General features: G+C 36.6%; 1 protein-coding gene across 4 annotated transcripts in view; it reads left to right on the top strand.

The window, feature by feature from the left end:
* Positions 1-24,322, top strand: part of LOC306846959 (septin-7-like) — a 55,993-nt gene that overhangs the window by 8,195 nt on the left and 23,476 nt on the right. For all 4 annotated transcript variants that reach the window (XM_079380681.1, XM_079380680.1, XM_079380682.1 and 1 more), the window contains exons 2-3: positions 2,053-2,155; positions 9,825-9,931. In XM_079380681.1, coding sequence (XP_079236807.1) covers positions 2,146-2,155; positions 9,825-9,931 — 117 coding nt within the window. In that variant the 5' untranslated portion in view covers positions 2,053-2,145. The remainder of the gene's footprint in view (positions 1-2,052; positions 2,156-9,824; positions 9,932-24,322) is intronic.

Below are 24,322 nucleotides of genomic sequence, written 5' to 3' on the forward strand. Positions count from 1 at the left end.
CCTTTTTTTAACTAATATTAGTCACTGTAGTATTCTGCTGCGGTTATTATAATTGTGACATTTCGCTGATCTCTAAAATGTAGATTTCATAGCAACCTTATTTACAGAAAATATAGATTTGATATATATATATATATATATATATATATATATATATATATATATAATCAAAGCTGAACAACAACAACTTTATATGAAATAAATCTTTCATATAAAGTTTTGGTCATATGGCCCACTAATAATGGTGCTAAATAATTGTGATTACAATATTGTCCAAAATAATCGTGATTATGATTTTTGTCAAAATCGAGCAGCCCTACTTTTACTTTACATTGCTGCATACTTTTTGAATCATCATCATAAACTTGTGTCTACCAAGCTGCACGTGTTCCTCCAGGACGTTTGCTTTTTGTAGTGTTAGCAGAATAACATGAAGGTTTTGATAGTCAAATGACTTGGGGGAGGGGGGGTTTATGTGCTACAATCACAGATCTGTGCATTTGATGATTTGCTGTTTCAGCAGAAAGGAAATGCTATTCAGGGAAGGCCTGGTTCATTCAGTGAGATGATTTTTCAATTAAGTCAGTTTTTCTGGCAGCCTGAGTGTAGTCTAGCGCTAAAGCCTCTTCCTGTAATTCTGTATGTTTAGAGAAGTGGTTTGGTCGTGCAGCAATTGGGAAAACACTACAGGCTTGGTATTAGGACTAAAATAGACTATTTACAGAATCTTCCTCAGATGGTGTTTCTTTCTTAAACTCAAGTAGCGTGCCTAGGTGACTATTTGAATGTGGTTTGAATGATCACCTGTGATTGGTTCACCTGAGATGGATGTTAATACCAGGTGTGAACACGATTTTAACATTGTCCTCATTGGTTTGATTGACAAACCGATGGTTTTGTTGAAGCTCGTAGTGAGTTGCAGACCTGCAGTCACAGATGAAAACCTCTTAATGTACTTTAGCTTTTATCTTTCTTTGTCTCATTCTGTCTCTTTGTGTTTTATTTTGTGTATGTGTATCCCTCTCTCCCTGCCTGGTGGAATCTGATCATCTCTTCATCTATTCATCCATCGATCTGTGGAACAACATGTTCTGAATGCTCTCCAAAGTAGCAGTAAGTATGCATAGTCATTTCAAACACCTCGACAAACTACAAATGGATATGTTGTTCAGCTCCCCAAAAGATCTCTAAAATCTGAAGCCTGTGCTGCTAATTAGCTCAAAATCTAGTATTAGATATTATAATTGGTGTTTTAAGGCTATTACAAACACTCATATTTAGGGTCAATGGTTTGTTTAAATCCGTAATTCGAAGTATTAAACTTTAGTGAATTAGAATAACAGCAGTATGCAACTGAAATTAGTCAGAAAACAATTCAATCAAATTCAAGAGTACAGATTTAAGATTCACTTCCAGATTCGTCCTCAGCTGTTTACTGTCGCTTAGCAAAATGCCACCAAGTTGTAGTTTTATATAACAGCAGCAGCAGCTTTTGGCATGTGACCAAAAATGTGAATCCAGTTGGTTGGCTAGTTTTTTTCGCAAATGCAATGGAAAAAGAGTTTTGAACTCCTCCGTAAAAAAAAACAACAAGTTTTAGCATTTTCACAGAATTTGAATGTTTGTGTCAGTCTGAACAGATGCATTAATAGCTGTTCAATTAAATTAAAATCAAAACCTAAACATTTGGTGTCATAAACATTTGTCTTGATGTGAAAAGGTCTTGGCAAATTGACCTAAGTCACTTCTAGAGTCCAGAGTATCACAAAGACATAGGAGTGGACTCTTTTGTTTTGTAAACATGCACTGTAATTTTCTTCAGAAAATATACTTCTTGAATGAACTTTTGTCTTGAATAAAGCCCATGCATTACTATAGCCATGTTTCTATGTTAGTATTTGAGTGTCAAACCAATGTTTCTGAAGATTTATGAAGGTGTTAACAGTAACCGTGTGCAGTCGTGACAGATGGCCGCCTACGTGTTTCTCATTTGTAGTGTTTTGTCAGTCATGCCTGCTAAAGCCACTGACTGTGTTTGGTTTTTGTGTACAGCAACAGAAAAACCTTGAGGGGTACGTGGGATTCGCAAATCTCCCCAACCAAGTGTACAGAAAGTCCGTGAAGAGGGGCTTCGAATTCACTCTCATGGTCGTCGGTGAGTATCTTCTGTCCTGTTTATCCCACTGCTGGCCATTGAATTTCTCTCTTTACCTTAAATGAAAGCTCATGTGGCACTTGAAGGCACTGATAACTAAAGATTGCAATGGCTTTTTTGCAATATCTAATAGACCTTTTCTTTATTTTCAAAGTTTTGAGCTTTTTATAGATCATTAAAAGAAATAGTTCACCAAAAAAGAAACTAGTCATCATTTTATTCACCCAAAACCAGTATGACTTCCATGGATCACACAATAAAATGTAATAGCTGGACAGTCCGCATTCCATTTCATTGCATAGAAAAGAGCAGCATGAACAATCTGCTAAATTTCTTCCTTTGTTTCACAAAAGCAGGAAAGTATGGAAGCTTGTTTCTCGCAATTGTGACTTTATCTCACAATTATGCCTATTTTTCTCAGAATTGCATGATATAAACGTACAATTGCAAGTCACAGAAGCAGAATTGCATGATATAAATTCACAGTTGCAGTTACAAAGTTAGAATTGTGAGAAAAAATCCAGAATTGCGCAATTGTGAGTTTATATCTGGCAATTCTAACATTATAGGTCACAATTGTGAGTTTATATTTTGCAGTTCTGACTTTTTGTTTATATTGTGCAATTCTTAGAGAAAAGTCAGAATAGTGACATGTAAACTTGCAATTGCGAGGAAATTGTCATATGAAAAGTCGCAATTACTATTTTCCGTTATTTTATTCAGTGGCAGAAACAGGCTTCCATAGCACAGTCATATGGGTTGGAATGGCTTCAAGCCAAATAAATGATGCCTGAATTGTCATTTTTGAGTAAACTGTCCCTTTAAAAACAGATTGTATTTCTTTTTGAGGTTTGCAACATACGGAAAAAAGCTTGAGTGAAACATTAATGAAAACGGGGTCAGAAATAGAGGGCTGTTGACCCAGCATGCAGCGCTATGTGGATTATATGCACTCATGTGTCTAGCAGTATAAGGTTTCACGCGGGCCGCTTCATGTCGGGCGCTGGCAGCTGTGCTCTGAAATGCATCAGTGATGGATTTCACATGGCAGAACAGAACGAGAGAGCAGGGCTTGAAGAAATGAGCATTCAAAACAAATGTGCTTCCCATTCTCCCATGGACCTGGGGTTTTCCCCCTCCTTTGGAATGTGTGTGTGTATGTGTGTGAAAGCGTGGCCTAGTGGGTGGGAAGTTTCCTGTAATCCCATTCATTTAGCTTGGCCTGAGGACTCGTATCTACCTCTACCTCCACCTTCAGCTCTTCAGACTTCAAACACAATACAGCCTGAAACTGGCTCTGACGCCCACTGGGGTCGCCTCACAATCCAGAGCTGAAGCTGCGTTTCTGACATGTCAGTATTTCAGAATTCCATCTCCATGGGATTTTGGGAGGAGCCCTGGAGTTTCCCCCTCTGCTGCACGCTGGGCAGGAAACAAGCTTTTAGATGGCAATTTGGTGTACAGCGTGTAATTAGAATCGCATAGTAATTGAAGAAGTGCAGTGCTGTCAAACACTTCCAGCTCTCTCTCTCTCTTTGGATGATAAAGACCCAGATGTTGTTGTTTAAGACCGTTTGTCTGTTCTCTGTGGGATGCACACTGGGGTTGTCTATGGTTTCAGACCTGTCTGTTGATTAATAGTAGGATAGGGTCACGAGGCTGGTTAAAGTCAATATTTACCCGTGATTAAACAGCTGCTTGTAAGGATTGGTCTTGATCTTGGCTGGTGTAGAGGCATTTAAGTCTGTTCTTCTTACTTTTCCCTATTTTAGATTTATTAATTATCAGTGTTAAGGGTTATTGGCTTTGTTAAGCCTTACATTTTAAAGTTTTTACAGTGGATGTGCAGCAATGTACTTATAATGCTTCAATATTTTGGATATCATTAACATTTAGATGTGATAGCCGTTTCTGGGTTTTTATTTGATAAACTTAAAACTTAAATTTTAAGTATATCAAATTTAACAAAAGGTTGTTAACATACTTCCCTTTCCCCTTTTAAATACCCTAAACCAAACTCTCTTCCTAATTAATAATTACACGCTTGTGTGCTTCATGTGCAAAAAAAAAAAAAGAAAAAAAGGAGCGAAACGGTGAAGTCTTTATTCACAAAATATCTTTGGTGAACTATACCTTTAAATTGTTAATTCTCATAGGCAGGTCTTCTTTCCTGCGTTCTGCTTTTATCCATGCCATTGAAAGTTCTTTGAAAGTTCGTAGTAAACTCTGTCCCTCCCAGCGCAGTCCCAAGCTTTTCCTGCTTCCCAGCTCCCCCCGCCCCTGTCATGCGATAGGGAGTTCCTCTGGCACAAACGCCCCTGGTTTATACAGCTGTGGGATCTTTCCTTTAAAGGAAGCGAGCCGGACCCTCGCCGGTCCGCCTGGTGGGCTTTGGGCTGAGCTGCTCCAGTGGCAGGACTCTCACCTCGCTCTGCTCCGGCTTTCTATAACACTCAGCGCCTCTTGTTTAGATTTCCCTGATTGCAGTAGTTTGGACTTACTGTAGTGTTTGAGGAGTGTGTTCGGTAATGGTTAATGTTGTGAAATACAGACGATAGATGGATGCGTGTTGTTTTTCATCTGCTCAGGGCAGGCCTGTAAGGATTTGTCACAGCACAAACAGAGTTTCGTAATACACAGAGACAGGGCGGGTTACAGATACCATACCACAGTTTTGCATTTTTGGGCAGCTGACAGGAAAGCCCTGATCTGTCATCATTCTTGACACAGAGTTCAATTTAAGGACTCTGTAATTAGCTCTGGTGTTAAAATGGTAAGCCTTCTGCTCATAGTCACCTTTCTGTTCATCTATCAATGTCTCTTTCTTTTTCCTCTATGCTAAACTCGGCACACACACTCTGATATGCGTGGAGTGATTCAGAGCATAACTACTTAAAGGAAAAGTTCACCCAAAAATCTGTTGTCATTTACTCACCCTCATGTTGTTCCAACCCTTTAGCTTTCTTCCTATATAAAACCAGAATTGACTTTTTTGCCAAATCTGTCAATGACAAGTAAACAGGGTAAACTGACCAACCATAAGCAGCATTTCACAATATTTACACTATTATTTAGCTGTTTTTTCTTGCATATTTGTAGACAACATAGATCTATTGTTTTAGTCTCAAAAAGTGAAGCCGCACCTTTCATAATTGCATTATATTGTGGTTCCTCATATTTTCATTTTGATGGCTTAATATTTGTATTTTGTATTTTTTTTTATTGTTAATTAGCTAAAAAACGTTCTGAAATGATTCCAACAATATTATAAGGATTATAGCTGTAGCGTGTACCATTTTCTGTGATTGACTACATTGCTCAGTGCTTCAAAAACATGTTGTAAATGGAAACTTTTGTCACTCTTGAGTCTTGACTGAGCGCTCCCACAAATATGGGAATGTCTGAAAGCAGCCTTCTATCGGCAGGTACCGGATCGACCTGAAAACTATAGAAAGGTTGGTGTAGTTATGTTTTTCAAATTTATTTATGAAATACTGGTAATTATGACAGCACGTGTTTTAATTATAGCAAATGAAGCTATGAGAATACTTTTTGTGCTCAAAGAAGAAATTGTTGAATAAAGTCATTATTTTTGTTTTCTTTGCGCACAAAATGTATTCTCGTAGCTTCATAAGATTACGGTTGAACCACTGCTGTCACATGGACTATTTTAAGGATGTCCTTACTACCTTTCTGGGCCTTGAATGTGTCAGTTGCATTGCTGTCAATGCAGAGTCAGAAAGCTCTCGGATTTCATCAAAAATATCTTAATTTGTGTTCCGGAGATGATGACGGTCTTACGGGTTTGGAACAACATGAGAGTTTTTCTTACATCTATTTGCAAACTATAATTGGTCTTCTGTCCTACATAACTAGAAATTCAAAATGCAAAAATATACAGTTGAGAAGATACTTGCCATTTGTTAATTTTGAATCTTGGGTGGAACTCAGAAGCAACAGCAGAATATTCACATTGGTCCTTTCTATACAATGAAAGTGAACAGTAATGGATGCTGTGGAGCTGCAAAAAGGATAAAGAAGAAGAGTAGTTCACACAACTCATGGGTGCAGTTCTTGAAACTTATTTGTGCTTGCACAACATGACAGACATGACGTTATCATTGCAGCAGCATTTTTATTTTTTGGAGATTGGCAGCACTTGTTCCCATCCACTATCACTGTATGGAAATAACACTCTACTTTGTGTTCCACTGTAGAAAAAAAATCATACATTTTTGGAGTGACATTTATCCCTTTAAAGCATTCGTACTAAATGAGTTTCCTCAAACAGCTGCAAGTTACGATACCATAAAAACTCCTGCAAGCTACGATTCCACAAGATCATCTGCTTTTTATGTGAATTTCTTCCAGCAGGGAAATTCTTCACTCTGGCAGGCCTGTATTCAGTATCATATGTCTCCCAGCAGTAACTCCTCCATCGTGGCTGTTTTTCTGGTCTCTCTGCTGCGCTGGTTTCACTCCAGAGAACGGCAGAAGTGCATCCCAGTGCCTGCTTCGCTCCTCCACTCGCCGCCTGCTTTTGTTGTTTCCCTAATTTATAATGACGTTTTAAAGAAGACCGTATTTCACTCGCTGTTTTCACAAGACCACTGGCCTGTTTCAAAAACCACATTCAGCAAGCAAAATAAATCCTGTAGGGCTTTTCTTCATTCTGCTCAACGATAGCAATTGCTTTCGCATCTCTCCTGGCAATGAGTGGAAGACGTTTCTATTGCGATGGTGAGGTCACTGTTGTTCTGCCCTTCTGGAAACAGTTAGGATTTGAAAGAAGCTTTTCTTTGTTTGAAGGTTCTCTCCGTGTTTTACGTGCTGTGGAAGTGGCACAGGGGTTGGGCACTTGTTAAAGGTCAGGAGAGAAGCCCGTTGCTCTGTGCCAACATGCACCCAGTTTCCTTCACACTGTCCTCTTTGTTTCCAATCCTTACAGGAACCACGTTGCCATGCATCCAGCTGATGAATCGCTCTCGGATGCTTGGAGGAATTGTTCTGTGGAAAAACTCACTTGTTGTTGAAGGCTTATGCATTGTGGTGAAGCTCTAGAAGCATGTGGAAATCAAATGTCAGCGATATATTTGTTTAACAGAGTGGGATGAGTTACCTTTTTTAGCACATGAAGAAAATTTTGGGTTTTCAGTAAAGGTAGTCGACACAATGCTGGTGATGCTGATGCTAAGGTGCTCTGAGTGGCTTTTGGGTTGCTAAGGCATTTCAAGGTAAATGCTAAATATTCAGAAGAAATATTCATGTATTTTAAGTTCATGCACATAAGATTCATCTGCTGATTTGTCCAGTTTTCCAATCACGTGATCTGCTGAGGAAAAGGCACATGATATTTTTTTGTAAATTAAGGAATATATATGGGTACTATAAATATGGTTCCTTATTAGATAAAAAAAAAGATCCACCTCAAGTGAACGCATTTTTTTATGCGCATTTTTAAAGATTTTATGCACATCTTGGCATTTTCATCCAGCATGTATTTATTTATTTTTTAATGCGATAACTCAAAATTCACATAAAAATGTGGATGAAAACATAGCTAGTGACAATAAAGAAATGTATAATATTATAAAAGATTTCAGTTTCAAATAAATGCTGTTCCTTTCAAACTTTGTATTTATCAAAGATTCATCATAGTTTCCTCAGAAATATAAAGCAGCGCAACTGTTTTCAACATTGGTAATGATCAGAAATGTTTCTTGAGCAGCAAATCAGCGTATTAGACTGATTTCTGAAGGATCATGTGACTGAAGACTGGAGTAATTATATTTAAAATTCAGCTTCGATCACAGTAATAAATTACATTTTATTATACATTACAATACAAAATCGTTATTGTAAATTGTAGTAATATTTTGAAATTGTATTATTTTTAATCAAGAATAAGTAACTGTATACCTTTTCTAAACGAGCCAGACGAGTTGAGATACTGTTCATGTCCGTAGCGCAAACTGTGCTGGACGAGTTGCATGCTAAAGTTGAACACTTAGAGTCAAGGGTTAAAGGTTAAGTATGAGGAGTGGTGAAATTGATGCTCATCTTGCTCACTAATATAAAAGTTTATAGTGTCTTGTGAACATCATCTTTGTCTTGGTTCTCGGCATGCCCTCTGGTTCTTCTCCTGATTTGTACTTTATCATATACTCTGAGTTTTAGACTGTTTAGATTTCCCTCCATCTATCCAGCTAAATAGTTGTATTCTCTTGTGGTCTATGGAATTCCTCAAATTTCTGATGCCGTCTGCATTTTCCCAGACTCGCAGGCAGGGAACGACCCCATAAAAGTTCATGTCAGAGTTGATCACATTATGCCACTCCTCCAGACTGGTTTCCTGTTTTTAGAGTCAAGTTGAAAATCTGCAGCATCTCAGGCTTTCCAAGTGCTGAATTTGTTAGATTTGTAATGCTGGGCCTTATAGGGGCCTATGATTTCAGCAAAACGTGGACAGAATAATTGAATCGAGTAAAATTGTTGTATAATTAACAATAATTAACCAATCAAAATTAGGGCTCTATGCAAATAATCAAACCTGTGTTTTGCAGCACTTAATTTGGTTTAATGTTTCCAAGCTTTATAATGGCAGTGAATGGTGGTTAAGACTTTGAAGCTCAAAAAAGTGCATCCATCAATCCATCATAAGAAGTGCTCCACATGGCTCTGGGGGTTAATAAAGGACTTCTGAAGTGAATCGATGCATTTGTGTAAAAAAAAAAATGTTTTTTAATATTTAAAACTTTATTAACCATTATCTCTAGCCTCCGCTAACTGTGGTACAAGCATTCATGAGAGAGTGGTGTTCCAGCAGATGACGTAAGCGTAGCGTAAGCTTCGGTGAGAATATGCTAGTCTCAGGAAACCAAGTTTTGTTCACAGCAAAGGAAAACCTTTTGGCTTATATGGAAATCATCCGATATGTTTCTTTACAAATCTTAGTTTTGTACTTCTAATTTGTGACCGGTGTTTTGTTTTGCTCTCTCCTCTGCGCTTTGCGTTTGTCACTAATCACCAGAGCTTACGCTACGCTGACGTCCTACGTCATCCGCTGAACGCCACTCTCTCGCGAGCGCGTGTACAACAGTTAGCGGAAGCTAGAGATTATGGTTTATAAAGTTTTAAATATAGATATTTTTCTTAAATGTATTGACCCACTTTAGAAGCAGAGCCGTTATGTTGGATGGATGCACTTTTTTGGGCTTCAAAATCTCGGCACCCATTCACTGCCATTATAAAGCTTGGAAGACCCAGCACATTTTTTTATATAACTTCGGTTGTATTCGTAAAAGAGCCATGTACACCTAGGATGGCTTGAGGGTGAGTAAATCATGAGGTGATTTTCATTTTTGGGTGAACTGTCCCTTTAAAACTTACACTATTAAAATGGAAAAACTAAATTTTGGGGAAAAATGAAATAAAATCTGGGAAAAATAAAAATACATTTCATAGGACCATAGCCTCAGCAGGCACCACGAGTTACCCAAAATGTTTAATGAACCAGTGCAAGTGTAGTCCGTGTGAATGAAGGCTGTTCAGATTCTGTGGAAATCTGCAGACTCAAATTCCACTCAGTCATTGTACACAGTCTAACAGAAGTGATGAGTGAGTCACGTCCTGAAACCTCTGACGTAACCTCTCGTTCTCTGTCCTGCAGGAGAATCAGGTTTGGGGAAGTCTACACTCATCAACTCCCTGTTCCTGACAGACTTGTATTCTCCAGAGTATCCCGGACCCTCTCACAGAATCAAGAAAACCGTTCAGGTAAGATCAGGCTGGATCTTTTCCTGCCTTTACCATAAGATTACTACTCTGACATCACTCTGATTCCCTCGCAAAAACCCACTAGGATTTTTCATTGGTTTTAGGATTATTGTAGAAAATAAACTCTGTGACTAACCAAAGTTTGATTCGTACACAAATGAACACAACTTTGTGGATTTTGATGCCTAAATACGATCACCAGAAGTGAAGCTAAAAGTAGGCTATAAACGAAGTACACAACGGTCACATGACTTCAGCATCACTACAATTAAGCTTCAGACAAGTCTTTCAGTCTTTAAAAAGATTTTCCCTGATAATGAGGCTGCGAAAGCAACCAGTGATTAGATGAGTTTAGGCATTTAACCAAAAACACATTTAAAAAAACCCTATAGGGGTTAAAGTAGCTTATGGTAAATATGGCTTCCCATTTCTCTGTGACGTGGCCTGCAGCTGTCAATCAAATGAGCATTAGAACTGGATTGACAGGCGCTGTCGATCCCTGTCAAACACAGGTGTGGCCCATCATCCCTCACAGGCTTTTGTGGTATGCGGTTCGTCAGCTATTGTAAAGAATGCAGTGATCGCAGCACCACGCTGAAACACATATTTGAGGTGTTTTTGCAGTCACCAAGACATGATCCAGGTCTTAGGGGTTGTGTGGACCACTTTCATGAGGTGCTTTCTTATCTTAGACACTGTAGATTGGTACAGCTGTGTGAAACGCCATACAAAAGCTATCTTGATTGAGATGAGTGTGATACATTACGTAATGTGCAATCATATGACTGTCATGGACAGAGATGTTTGCAAATGATGTACTGAAATCCTTTGCAATCCAACAGAAATGAGTTCGTCTAGTTTTTGATGTTTAGGCTACCGGTCCCATATGCCATGGGAATAAACTAAGGCTGCACGATTTGAGGAAAAAGCCTTATTGCGATTTGTTTTAAAATGTTTAACACATTTTAAAATGTAATTAGAAAAAATACTCCAGGTTTGTTGTGCTTTTTTGTAAGGCTACACAATTTGGCCACAATTTTGTGGTTATGTATCTATTTGGCTATAAAATATAAGAAATATTAAGAAATAAAATAAGAAATTACTTTTGTAATATTTCACTGTAAAATAAATAACATCATTTATTTGAGAATAATAATAATTTATAATAATACTGTGTGTGTGTGTGTGTGTGTGTGTGTGTGTGTGTATATATGCACAATTTGACCACTATTTTGTTATATATCAGTATGGCTAAAAAATCAATCAGGAAGAAATTACTATTGTAAACTTATTAATTAATATATAAGAATATCTAATAATATTTAATAATAACAATAATAATGTTATTTTACATTACAACTAAAATTACAATACCTATAGGGGTGGGTTATATGACCCAAATATATATATATATATATATATATATATATATATATATATATTTATATATATATAAGCATCAAATCTAAATAAATCTAGATAGATATCATGAAAACCTTTTTTTTTTTTTTTTTTTTTTTATAACTATAGTGTGATATATCGTTATCGTGATATAAAATTACTCGCATCGTGATATAAGATTTGGGTCATATAACCCACCCCTATAGGTATAGGTGTGTATATATATATATATATATATATATATATATATATATATATATATATATATATATATATAATATCAATTATTATTATTAGATTAGATTTTCTCTCACTGTTGTTTGATTAATATGAATGGCAGACAGGATGAATATTGGACAGCTTCCCCTTTAAGACCAAAGTCCGGATCCAATATACTGTTACATATGCATTTTCTTTTTCAGCTGTTTACTCTCTCTTAAGAGTTTATGAGGATACTTGCAAAGACGGGGATTCTGACGCATATAAGTGTGTTTATGTAATCGTGCGCTCCTCTCACACAGAAACAGAGACAGCGCAAGCTCTGTTGCTTGTGTTTCAACGGCTTAAAATCGGTTGTTTTAAAACTGCAGTGCTTAAAAAGGCATGTCCATGCTACAGATGTAGTCCCTCGTTTAGGAACGAGCTCCTCGTTTTGTCCTGGCTGGTCGTTCTCCACCTGGTTCTGTCTCCCCTTCACGCCCCGTAGTGGCGTGTAAAGATCGCAGTCATCCAAATTATGAAAAAGTATTACCGCAAACAGTGTATTTTGCGACACCACGAAATAAACGATAGCGCATAATATGAAACGATATACTTTTTATTTCGTCCATCCAATATATATCGTCATATTGCACAGCCCTAAATACCTATATATTTATTGTTGTCTTAATTTTTCTTCATTTTTGTTTTCAAATGTTAAACCATCAAACTTTTATTTTGATGGAAAACCTGAGCTTCTCGCGTTGAAACGGCACGGTACCACACTTTTCTGAAACATGCAGCGTATATATTTATTTAATTAATTTTTTTTTTTTTAATAATCACAGTAAGCCATATTGCAGTTTCGGTTTTATTTCAATTAATCATGCAGCATATGGCTAAACACATTGATCTCTAATCATAATGTTTCTGTTGAGCTTGATAATGTCCGTGCTGATAGATCTGATCTTTCAGTGGTACTTTAGTAAAAGCAGGTCAGTTTTGATATCACGTTGCCCCTGGCTCATATCAGGTGAAGGATCAGATTTATGTGTGGATTAATTTCAGAGAAACATGATTTTCAGTGATGAGATGCCCTGGTCACTGCGGCCACACGTCTGATGAGCTGAACATACCGACTGAATAACATGATGGATAACAGATGCAGCTGTTGTTAATTACTGTCACACATCAGTGCGTCTGCCATATTGAAAAGATCAAAATCCACCCATAAACACATACAAATGGGTTGACAAATGCAGTGTGTTATTAACACCCAATATCTGAATTCTCTATTAACACCCACTTATAAAAGTAGTAACCATGGCAACCATCTTACGGTCTGATACTGAATGTGCAGACTGACGGGGAAAAATACAGCTTTGATTATAACACCGCTCTGAAGAAAAAACAATCACTACAATACATAACAGAAATCATTTGCACAGTAATAATCACTTTCGATGCTGGGCCAATTTAAAGTCATTTTTTATTTTAATTGTAAATTGCTAATCTAAAAATAAAATATACCAGCAAAAGTACAGCATCTATTTATAAGGGTTAATATGGGTAATAGAAGGGTTATGCATTGCATCTATGTGGGTTAATATGACCTGCACAAACTATATAACCCTGAAACATTGACTGTTAAAAGATTGTGCTTGTGGTGACTAGGGCTGGGCAATTTTCATTTCCATATTTTTAAAATCTGAAATAGCCTAAAAGGGTCACGAGAAACTGTCATTTCAACAAAACAACCATTGTAGCTGAAAAGAGACAAAATATTTAATTAAACGAGTAAAATGCAGTAAAAGTTTAGGTTAAAATACTATGTTATGTACAAAATAAAAAACTAGGAAGAATGGCATTTAAATTTATATGCAAAACTGTAACAGAAATGATAATGTATTTTTACCTACATGGGTAGGTAATTATTAATTGAGACAGTATTATTTATTATTATTATTGTCATTTAGCAGATGCTTTTATCCAAAGCGACTTACAAATGAGGACAACAGAAGCAATCAATTATAGTATTAAAACAACTAAAAACAGATCCAAAACTAAAACTTTATAAATACTACCTATACACATGTTAAAGAAATAAAGAAATAGGATAAAGAAATAAAAATGACAAATGCATATAACAAAAATTTCAAAACATAACATTAAAATGAAAAAAATAAATAAAGCTAAAAACAATTCAAAATAAAGAACAAAAGGTATAGGAGTATGATTCTAACATAACATTAAGCCAAACACCAAAAAACAACTACGTGTGTATGTACAACAAACACAACTTAATTACACATAGTAAGAAATGGTTATAAAAACGCAAACAGAAGTGAAACAAGTAGTAGTAGGAAAGAGGAGAAATAAAAAGCGATTAGTTATATGCTTTGCCGGTGTCCCTGCCTGGTGGAGTCACACGGTAGAGTCGATGGTCTTTACACTCTTCGGTCATCACATGAGGAGGCCTTCACATGACAACTGCTGCGACCGCTGCCGCGGTAAACTAAGCTTTTTTTTATACCCGTCTAACAAAATACTAATTGAATTCAGCTGAACACACTTTCCTTATTTTTTCACAACAAATTGCCAAGCAAACACAGACACTGACAAGATACGTGATACAGAACGAGCCCAAACTCGATATCACGTCTCCACACAGTAAACAAAACAAGAGTTTCCTAGCACCGACAACTGCGCTAAACACTACTGAGACAAGTAAATACACTTACGAGCTGCTTTTAACTTCCGCTGATGAAGACTGCTTCTCTTAAAGAGTATTTCTTTACACTGTTTTCTGCTGGCGCTTAAACGCACTTTCCTTATTTTTTCACAACAAATGGCCAAGCAAGCGCAGACGCAGACAAGATACGCTAGACAGAACGAGACCAAACGCGATATCAGCACGTCTCCATATATTAGGGCTGTCAATCGATTTAAAACTTTTATCGTGATTAATCGCATGATTGTCATGAGTTAACGTGCGATTAATCGCAACTTAATCGCACTTTTATTTGTTCTAAATGTACCTTAAATTAATACTTTAAGTTTTTAATATTCTAATCAACATGGGCATGGACAAATATGGATGTTTTATACAAATGTACGTTTATTATTATTGAAACCATAGTCAACATAGAGCATGAAGACTAGACATGTTTCAAAGGTCATAGATGTTTTTCAAAGAACTTGTTCGTCTGTTAGACACATGAAAAAAGAACAGAAATACCAGGTTCCCATTACTTCTCTTTCTTTGCACTGAGCAATTTACTTACACTAACCTGATTACATTTTTGCAGCACAGGGCAGCTCTTCTTCTGAACATGCTAAATGTACATTTATTATTTATTATTATATTTGTTTCCCTCTCTGTGCCCACATACTGTATTTTGATGAAGCTAAATTCTCAATAAAACGGGTTTCATTGTTATATTTCACTGTTTCTGTTGTCAGACAACGGAATGAATATGAAATAGTGACTGAAACGTGATCCATTAAGACTACATAACCAGCTCTCACTTCCAAGATGTTATTTAATCTGCACACAAAAAAAATCATGATAATCGCACCGTCGTCTGATGAAGTCAAATACACATAAGATAATGACAATAGTTGTGCTGTGATTTCGGCTATACTTGCGTGTAAAATTAGAGAAGCAACATAATATCTGTGTTTAACTGAATTACAGCGCTGCTGTGCGCTGAACAGAAACGGAGCAGACGCAGAGAGAGAGAGGTGTGCATGTGCTGGGAGAGCAAGACCTCGCGCTCGCGCGGCAGTACCGGCGATTCTCAGAAACTAAATAAGGTTTGGGCGCTTTTTTGAAGGGGAAAAAGTCGCTAAAGGGGTCTGCAATGTTGCTAAGTTGGCAACACTGTGCATCTCCATTTCTCCAACTACGGGTTAGGCAACAGGTCAAACAGAAACAGCGCTACGTTAAAAAAATGTGTGCCGTTAAAATGAATTTTCGTTAACGCGTTAACTTTGACATCACTAGTGTGTGTGTATATATATATATATATATATATATATATATATATATATATATATATAAAATATATATTTTTTTTTTACCATTTCAAATCTTTTATTCAGCAAATGTGCTGCAAACTGATCAAAAGTGACAGAAATGTGTCATGTTGATAAAAGATTTTTATTTCAAATAAAGGTTCAAGTTGTACACTATTTATCAAAAACCTTGAAATTGCTGCTCAAGAAACTTTTCTTATCAAATTTCGCATGTGTTTCGCATGTGTGCCTCAGTCATGATTTATATATATATATATATATATATATATATATATATATATATATATATATATATATATATATATATATATATACATGCATACAGTGGTGTTGCCCCTCCCCTTTTTGTTTTTTGCATGTTTGTCACACTTTAATGTTTCAGATCATCATACAAATTTAAATATTAAATATTTGGACAACTTTTGAGTTTTTTTTTTTTTTGCAGTGTTTTGATTTTTTTGCACCCTCAGATTCCAGATTTTCAAATAGTTGTTTTTCGGCCAAATATTGTCCTATACAAACCATACATCAATGGAAAGCTTATTTATTCAGCTTTCATATGATGTATACATCTCAATTTCGAAAACTTTACCCTTATGACTGGTTTTGTGGTCCAGGGTAACATTTACAGTAGAGTCAGTACTCGTATCTCTGCTGTTAACCGTGTGAAATGAGTTTACGTGCTGATGAAATACCAGTGTAAGAATCTGAAACCTCTGCTGTCAGATCAGTCTGATCGTATCTCTGGTCTCTGTTCTGTCCTGCACAGTTACAATGAACTTGTGTATGGTTGTTGCCTCAGAGAATTCTGGGAAGTGAGTCAGAGAATCAGAATGTTACAATGTGATGTGTGCATCGCTGACGTTTCTCACAGTGTTGCATCAGTCTTGTCAAAACGAAGAGCTCAGGAACTGTGTGTGTGATTGTGGAATGGCTGTGATTATGATACAGGGCATGGCACACATTAACCACCCAATCTGTGGTCTGGCACCAGTGTCCTGACTATTTTAGGCCTGTCTGTGTGCGTGCTTGTGTGGGGAAGTGCTCATTGAGAGTAGTTATGTTGTTTATGTAAAGTGTTGGCAGCGCTCTAACTGGATATGTGTGCCATTGAAACATGAATCTGTTGTGACAGGTGAAAAGAGGAGTGTGAGTTTGTCTGTTCAATCCCTCAATACACCAATTTTTCTGTTTGTATTAAACTCAAGTAGTCTGTTAATACTGCTAATACTGCTAGTGAGTGAACATGTCTTTGGCAGCACTTGGAATGAAATACTAGTATTAAATGAAGTAGTGCAGACTTGTACGCTCAGATATATGAGTGTGTTGAGAGTTGAGGCTTCAGCAGCGAAGCGATCTGTCCAGACCTTCATACCTGTGGACATCTGAACCGAGAGTCCTCACTGATATCAGGAGAGATGCTTGAAGGAGCAGTGAAGCTTGATCATCTCTCTTTGAGTCTGACTCTCTCTGGTTCAGTTTGTTTACTGAGATCTACTTTATAGTCTTGACATTGTCCTGTGGTCAGTTGTCTCAGATCTCAGAAGTTTGTCTTTATACCAAGCACATGACCATTACATTTAAAATAAGTATTAAACCATCCACATTTAATTTCTTAATACACGTCTTTGGTCTTATTGTGACTCATCAGTGCATGTGATGCTAAAGAAAGATTTTTCTAGAAACTTTGCTGTTGATATAATCATTATGGCAGTCTTATTAAAGTTGTATTTTATTATATACATTTATTTTTATGTTTTCAGTGTGTTTTTATAATTTTTTTTATTCTATTATTATTATTTTCACTCTATTTTATTATTATTTTTATTTTTTGTGTTGGCGGTGTTTTTTTCCCCTTCCCCGAGTTTTTGTTTTTATTTTATTTTTATGTTTATTTATTTATTTATGTGAATTTATTTGAATTTAATTCATTTGTTTATTTATTTATTTTGGCTGCTAAAGTTAAGTGATCTAAAGTTGGCATGAAATGAAAATGCATGTTATTAAACTTATTGCAGCAAGTCATCCTTTAAAAAAAATAAAATAAATCAAATTATAATGCCGGTCACATCAATCTCACATTCATTGTCCTGAAATCCAATCGACAACTGATGCATTAAGCCAAGTCCTTGTCTTACTTTTCTTTTCTTTTATTTTCAATGTACTTTGTTGTTTATTTATAATTTTTCTATACACAGTTAAACTCAAATGCATGTCTAAACCACAAGTAAAGTTGTGTCTGAAAAGAGGTTATTGTTGAGTTATCATATGCATCGCAAATGTGGTTTAGTGCTGACTTTAAAACAAACCCAAATGAAAAACTTAATTAGGGCTGTTGCTGATGATGCTCTGAAGTTGCTTTGTTCCAGCTGCCATTTCTGACCACAAAATATCTGCTTGTTGCTTGAGATGTCTAACCAGACCATCTCACCTCCTCAGCGGCCTTCATCAGGTTAGGTGAGAAGAGGACGGCCCACGTCACTTTTTCCATCAACACAGGAAGTACAAAGACCCATCAAAAACAGCAGTTTGGTTTTTCTACTCCACCTCCTCAGTGTAGTCCACTCACAGGTGGAATTTCAGAAGGTTGTAAAGCCAGTCAAGATGTTCTCATGGTTTGTACACATTTGCTGAGTGATTACACTGGTGTGGTGTCATTATCAGGATGATGTCATTGATGTGGAATTGTTTGGTAAGACAGAAGATACGGGATGGGTGATCACACCCCCTCATTACCTCAGATCATTCTTTCTGCATTTGTTGTTCCAGCACCGTTGACTGACACAACAGCCTGAAATGATGATAAAACAACAGGTTATCCTTGGACAAAATCACAACTCGTGTGTCCAACATAAACATTGAGATGTGTCATAAATATCCTAACAAATAATTCGCCAAACTAGTTCAAACTGGCATATCTGTATTGTTTATTACTACAATAAACGAATATATATATATGACAATTTTTTGCCAAACTTTTCTTAACGCTTGGACTTTTTCTTGGCAGTTTTAAGAAATTTCACAGTTCTGGTTCCAGTTTCACTTAACAATTCTGGATCCTTATCTATTTAGTAATTTTAAAAAGGAGAAAATGGATGATTTTGGACTTCTTAATGTCAGATTTCAGCAGTAACTACAAATTAGAACTAAATAGATTTATCTGTTTACATGTAACTTTGCATTTAGTGGTTTCCCTGTATGTAAAATTGCATATACACATGAAAAGGTGTGTTTGCACAGACATTTAATCTCAAGAAACAATCACATACATGCTAATCGTTTGAGTCATGTGCGTAGTCACAGTCTTGATAATTGACTGAAAGTTTGCTGAATTATTATTTTTGTTATTTCTGTTTGGAAATATCAGGTAACATTTTGATTTCAAGGTCTGAAAGTCAAGAAAATGAGTTAACCATAATGTATAGATTTCTTTGGTGCATTTGTTTCCTAGGTTTTCTTTAATGGTTCATAAGCTAGTGCAATCTACATAAATCTGTATCATCAAGAATTTTTATCTAGTGATCTAAACGCCTGGACATTTTAGTTTTGGTTTTAGTATTTTAGGGCTATCAATTTGTTAAAGCGAAACAAAACCAGATTTATTATATATTATTTATGTGTTATAATTAGCAGTTTTGCAGTCTTTATCTCAACCCGTACTTAAGGTTTAGTTTTTATTCCCTCATGTCATGTGCCACGTCAGTAATATACACATGATGAAGAGGTGTGTTTGCAAAGACTTTTAATCTCAAGAAACAATCACATGCTCGCTAGTTGTTTGAGTCACATGCACATTCTGAAATATTGCTGATTATTTATTTATTGCATTTCTGTTTGGAAATCATCTTGTAACATTGTGATTATTTATTGTGAATATTAGTTAACTACATTTTTAGTACCTTTCATTTGTCCGTAATGGTTCATCAGGTGTGCAATCTATAGAAAATTATTTAGAATTTTTATCTAGTGATCTAAACGGCTGGAAAAGTAGTACTTGTGGGGTTTTGAAGGTATATTTTTAAGAGTTAATCAACTTTCTGGAGTTAGGGTTGTTCAAGGCTGGCAGGTCTGCAGACGAGCAACTCACAGGGGTGATGAAAATCGCACACAGGAAGTCTTATGAAGAAGTAGATTGACTGTGCTAGTCTTGCGGTGAATATTGAGCCCGTGTAGTTATTTATCTTCTTTTTCCCTTTCCAAACATTGTCACAGTCTCGCAAATAAACGGCTGAAGTCTTCACAAATGGATCATTAAAACGACAACTCATGCTTGAATAGACATCACAGCACCAGAGTTTCTCTGTCAGACGTTCCTGTGTCAAACCCAGCCAAATGTTTTTCAGTTGTTGCCTGCAGCGTGTCTCTCTTCACTCATCTATTTGCAGAAGAATCGGAGGGCTGGAGAGGAAATGCTGTCTTTCTGGTTTCTCAGCATAGCTGGATAACAGCGCTGCTCCATCATCTACATGTCACTGCATGCTTCCATATCATATAGGGCCTGTTTCACTCCATGATCAACACTTTAACTTTCAAAATCATCACAACCCATCCTACATATTACCAAATTGTTGTGTCTACAGGCTGAGCACATGAATGTGTGCGATCATTTCTAAAGGGTGTGGAAGGAAAGTGAGAATAGAGCAGATTGGATTTCCTGAAGCTCAACTGGACCCGTCTGTCTGAAAGTCTCAGTGGTCAACAAATGCCAAACTGCACTGCAGCAAAGCTTTTGGTCACCCTTTTGTTCAAACTAGCTTGAACCAAATTCAAGACCACAGCTTGCCTCGGTTACTTCAGTGCCTATGTTTACGTGAGCCTTAGTGCTCTTATTTGTTCTATTGCTTAGATATAACATGTTTTGTTTGGCTGTTCACATTATTTTTAAATGTGGCCAATATCAGATGAGTGTGAACTGATTGAGGTCCTGAACTGACTGCAAAAAACCCCATAATAAATAGGCATACAGCATGCTGTTATAAGGAAGTAAAGATGAAGGCCACTGAAGGCAGCTTTACTGATTGATTGTGGTTTGTGCTGTTCACAGTTTTTTTTAAATATTTTTTTTTTATATCTTTTGAATTTCTTTCAAAGATTCGATGCTATGAACTTCACTCTTAAAACTAAAGGTGCTTCACGATGCTATAGAAGAACCTTTTTGTCTAAATGGTTCCATAAAGAACCTTTAACATCTGAAGAACCTTTCTGTTTCACAAAAGGTTCTTTGTGGCGAAAGAAGGTTCTTCAGATTATAAAAAAAATTAAGATAGAGAAGGTTCTTTAAAGAACCTTTGACTAAATGGTTCTTTATAGAACCAAAAATGGTTCTTCTATGGCATCGCTGCGAAGAACCTTTTAAGCAGGGCTTTGAACCGGTTCAAGAAACGAAAACCGGAAACGAACTAAATTTTGACTGGAACAGAAACTAAATCAAATTTTATTGTTCTGAATAGAATCGGAAAATTTGAAATGGCCATTAACCGGTTAATAACGTTATTTTATCGTTACCATTTAATATTTGAAATTTGCTATCAACCAATCAGGAATTAAAGTAGTACACTATGCAAATATGACGCTGACGCATCTAACGAGTAAAATGCCTTCCCGCGCTCAGCTATGAACTCTTCATAGGTAAATCGCAATGGCGTTAGAGCTGCAGCACTTCTTTGAACGGAGAAAACAGAATAAAAGTTAGGCCTACGGTTCATTGTGACGCGTTCCAAAGTTCTCAGAAAGGAAAACGAGACGGCAGAAAGTAGTTTTCTTTTGCAAAAGCTTTACTGTTTCATTTATTTTGCAGTTTTATTGTTTTGCAAAACCTTGACCGTTTTGAATGATGTCTTGCATCTGTATAACCAACCAGCTTTGGTATGGCCATATCGCGCTGGTGCCTCACTCCTCCCACCTTACATTTACCTAAACCTACCCGTCTCCACCCCCTGATCCCTAAAAGCACATATCCCCACCCCTAAACCTACCATCTCCACCCCCTAGATGTGGATCCAATCCCGCCCCCTGGATCTTTATTCTGCAGCGAGGGGCTACTGACATTGCAGCCTGTTCATTATCAAAATAAAATAGTTAAAGAAATGTATAAAAAGTTACAGTGCTCCGCTGTCCAATCTGTTGTGTTCAGTGTGACCACCGCTTCACTGTGCTGATATAGCCGATGTGAAGGATGATGTTTTACGTCAACCCTGTCAGATTTTCCTACCTCCCATTAAAACAGTAGGTAGTACAATTCGACAACGAAAAATGCTACCTGTTAAATTGATTTATTAATGTCTACACCTACCACAACCCTAAACCTACCCTTACAGTAATGCAAATACAGTAATTATGTGCTATATTCGCGGTGGGATACAGCTACCGGAAAACAACAATAAATAATTTTTTCTACCTATTAGATTGTGTTTTATTAACGTCTACACCTACCACAACCACCTACCGCAATTTTATACAAGTAGCGTTTTTTTTAACAATGCAGCAAACATTTTTAAATATCTTTTAAAAAAATACTTTAATGTCTTTAAAGCATTAATAGATTTTTTCTTTTTAGTAGCCTACATTTAGGCAAATCTAGAAATGATGATGCTGTATTGGCTGTGACTAAACACAGTGGGGTAAGATACCATCTCTTCCTGTTTTTGTGTAATATTATTATTATTATTATAGGTAAAGACAATTAAAAAAATAAATAAATAACGTTATTAACCGTTATTTTTTTCTACTCTAACCGGTTTCGGAACAGTAATAATACAGAGGAACGCAGGAACAGAAACGTTAAAATATCGATTCTGCTCGGAGTGAACCGATTGACTTTTTTTTTCCGTTTTCAAGCCCTGCTTTTAAGCACCTTTATTTTTAAGATTTGCACGCTGTTAAATTCAGTGGCCAGTTACCCCTGCTTACAAAACTTGAGAACACCATTGTTTTTCGATGTAAACATTTACACAATCAAATATACTTCAGTATATCTTTCGTTGGACCTCAGCACTACTCCTGCACAATTAAAGTGCATTAAGTACAAAATTAGTTGGTCCAATTTTTTCTTTAAGTATTGAAGTTTAGTATACCAAAAGTACAATTGCAGAGTATTAGGTAAATGTATTTGTAGCATACTTGGCAGAAATTAAATGTATTTCAAATACATTTTAGTATATCTTTTAGGATGTGCTTGTTTCTTTCGCACCATACACTCCACTCTAAAAACGTGGCACTCAAGTTCAAATTTGTCAAAAGTGCATCTTGAAACCTTTTTTTTTCACCCTCAGTTGAAAATGAAACTGAAGAGACGGAACCACAACAACAGAAGGTGTGAGAGGGTTAAAAGATATCCGCAACTTGAGTTTAAAATAGTACAAAGACATTTTTATTACAACTCCTGGAGAAAAATAGCGCAGACACTGGACAAACATGAAGCGCATGTGTCGACCGCCTGCATTCACATACACCTCAAGTGGACTGCACTTTGAAAGGCTAAGTGTACAACTGTATAAAAAAAGTATACTTGGGCCTGTACAGTATTGTGAGCACTTCAACCAAAACAGCTCATTTGTTGAAATGAGTCATGTAGGCACACTTTATTGAGAGGAATTAGATCATGCTTAGGGAAGTGAACCCTTTTTGAAATGATGTGCTTGAACCAAATTCAGGACGACAGCTTCTGCTTTGATATTTACTTCAGTGCCCAGGGAAATTCACACCAATCTTCAATCACTTCTTTTAAATACCTTCTGGAGGTTCAAGGCTATGAACCTTTGCCAAATTCATTGACTGGTTTTAACCTCTGTAGTTCTCATTGTCTCACAGCCTGCTGTCTACTAACAAAACCTGTAAACCTATGAGGCTTATTTTTATTATCAGTGTGTTGTTGTTGTCTCTTTGTACTGGAAGCTTGTGACTTGTGCAAACATACTTGGCAATAAAGCTCCTTCTGATTCTGACTTGTACTGATATAATTGGTGCACTAGTCAGCCTGTCAGTTAGTAGCAACCAGATCTTCAGATTTCACCAGCTTTTGCCTTTTTTGTGTGCAATATGCATCAGTTAGTAAAATGCAAGTAATTTTGCATGTAGAATTATGGGTAGAATTTGGTTGTAGATAATATTTTGAAAATTATTGCTTTTTTTCTTTAGAGCGAGTGCAAAGTGGATTACTTTTACTCATTTCTCAGACATTTAGCTACTTTACTGTGGGCTGTGTTGCTTTTCGAGGGACAAACGGTTGTGATGAAATGAGTAATGTGCGTCTGATGGAAACCAATGTGGTCTGCTGTACAGACGGAGGAAGTTCGAGTTAGAGGCTTTATGGGTTTGTAACTGGGGCAAGGGCTGTCGTTTGGACCGTTTTACAGGCAGGTAGTGAGCAAGGTGTTGGGTGATAAATCACTCTTAAAGTGCTTTGTCTTTGCACTTGCCATTGTAAGCTTCGGTGCTTGACATGCCAACCCAAACTTCACCCCAGATGTGCTGCGGTACACCTCTGCGGGTGCCTGCTTTAGTGCTGTTTCATCACAGAAAATAATTCCTTGAAACACAGTGGAATCGGTGTTCATGTCAGTCCAAATAAATCTTTTCTTTTAAACAGTTATGCTAGTAGTTGAAAGATTTTTCAGTGGCCGATGACATTATCTGGAGAGCGTGGTTGCAAACAAAACCATAATCCTGTGATATAATAACCTGATGTACAAATATTTTCTACATTTTAGTGATTGCCTGTACAAGTTCTAGCAAGTTGTTTAGTAGTTGTGGATG

The sequence above is a fragment of the Barbus barbus genome (assembly GCF_936440315.1).
Source record: "Barbus barbus genome assembly, chromosome: 27".
Classification (NCBI taxonomy): Eukaryota; Metazoa; Chordata; class Actinopteri; order Cypriniformes; family Cyprinidae; genus Barbus; species Barbus barbus.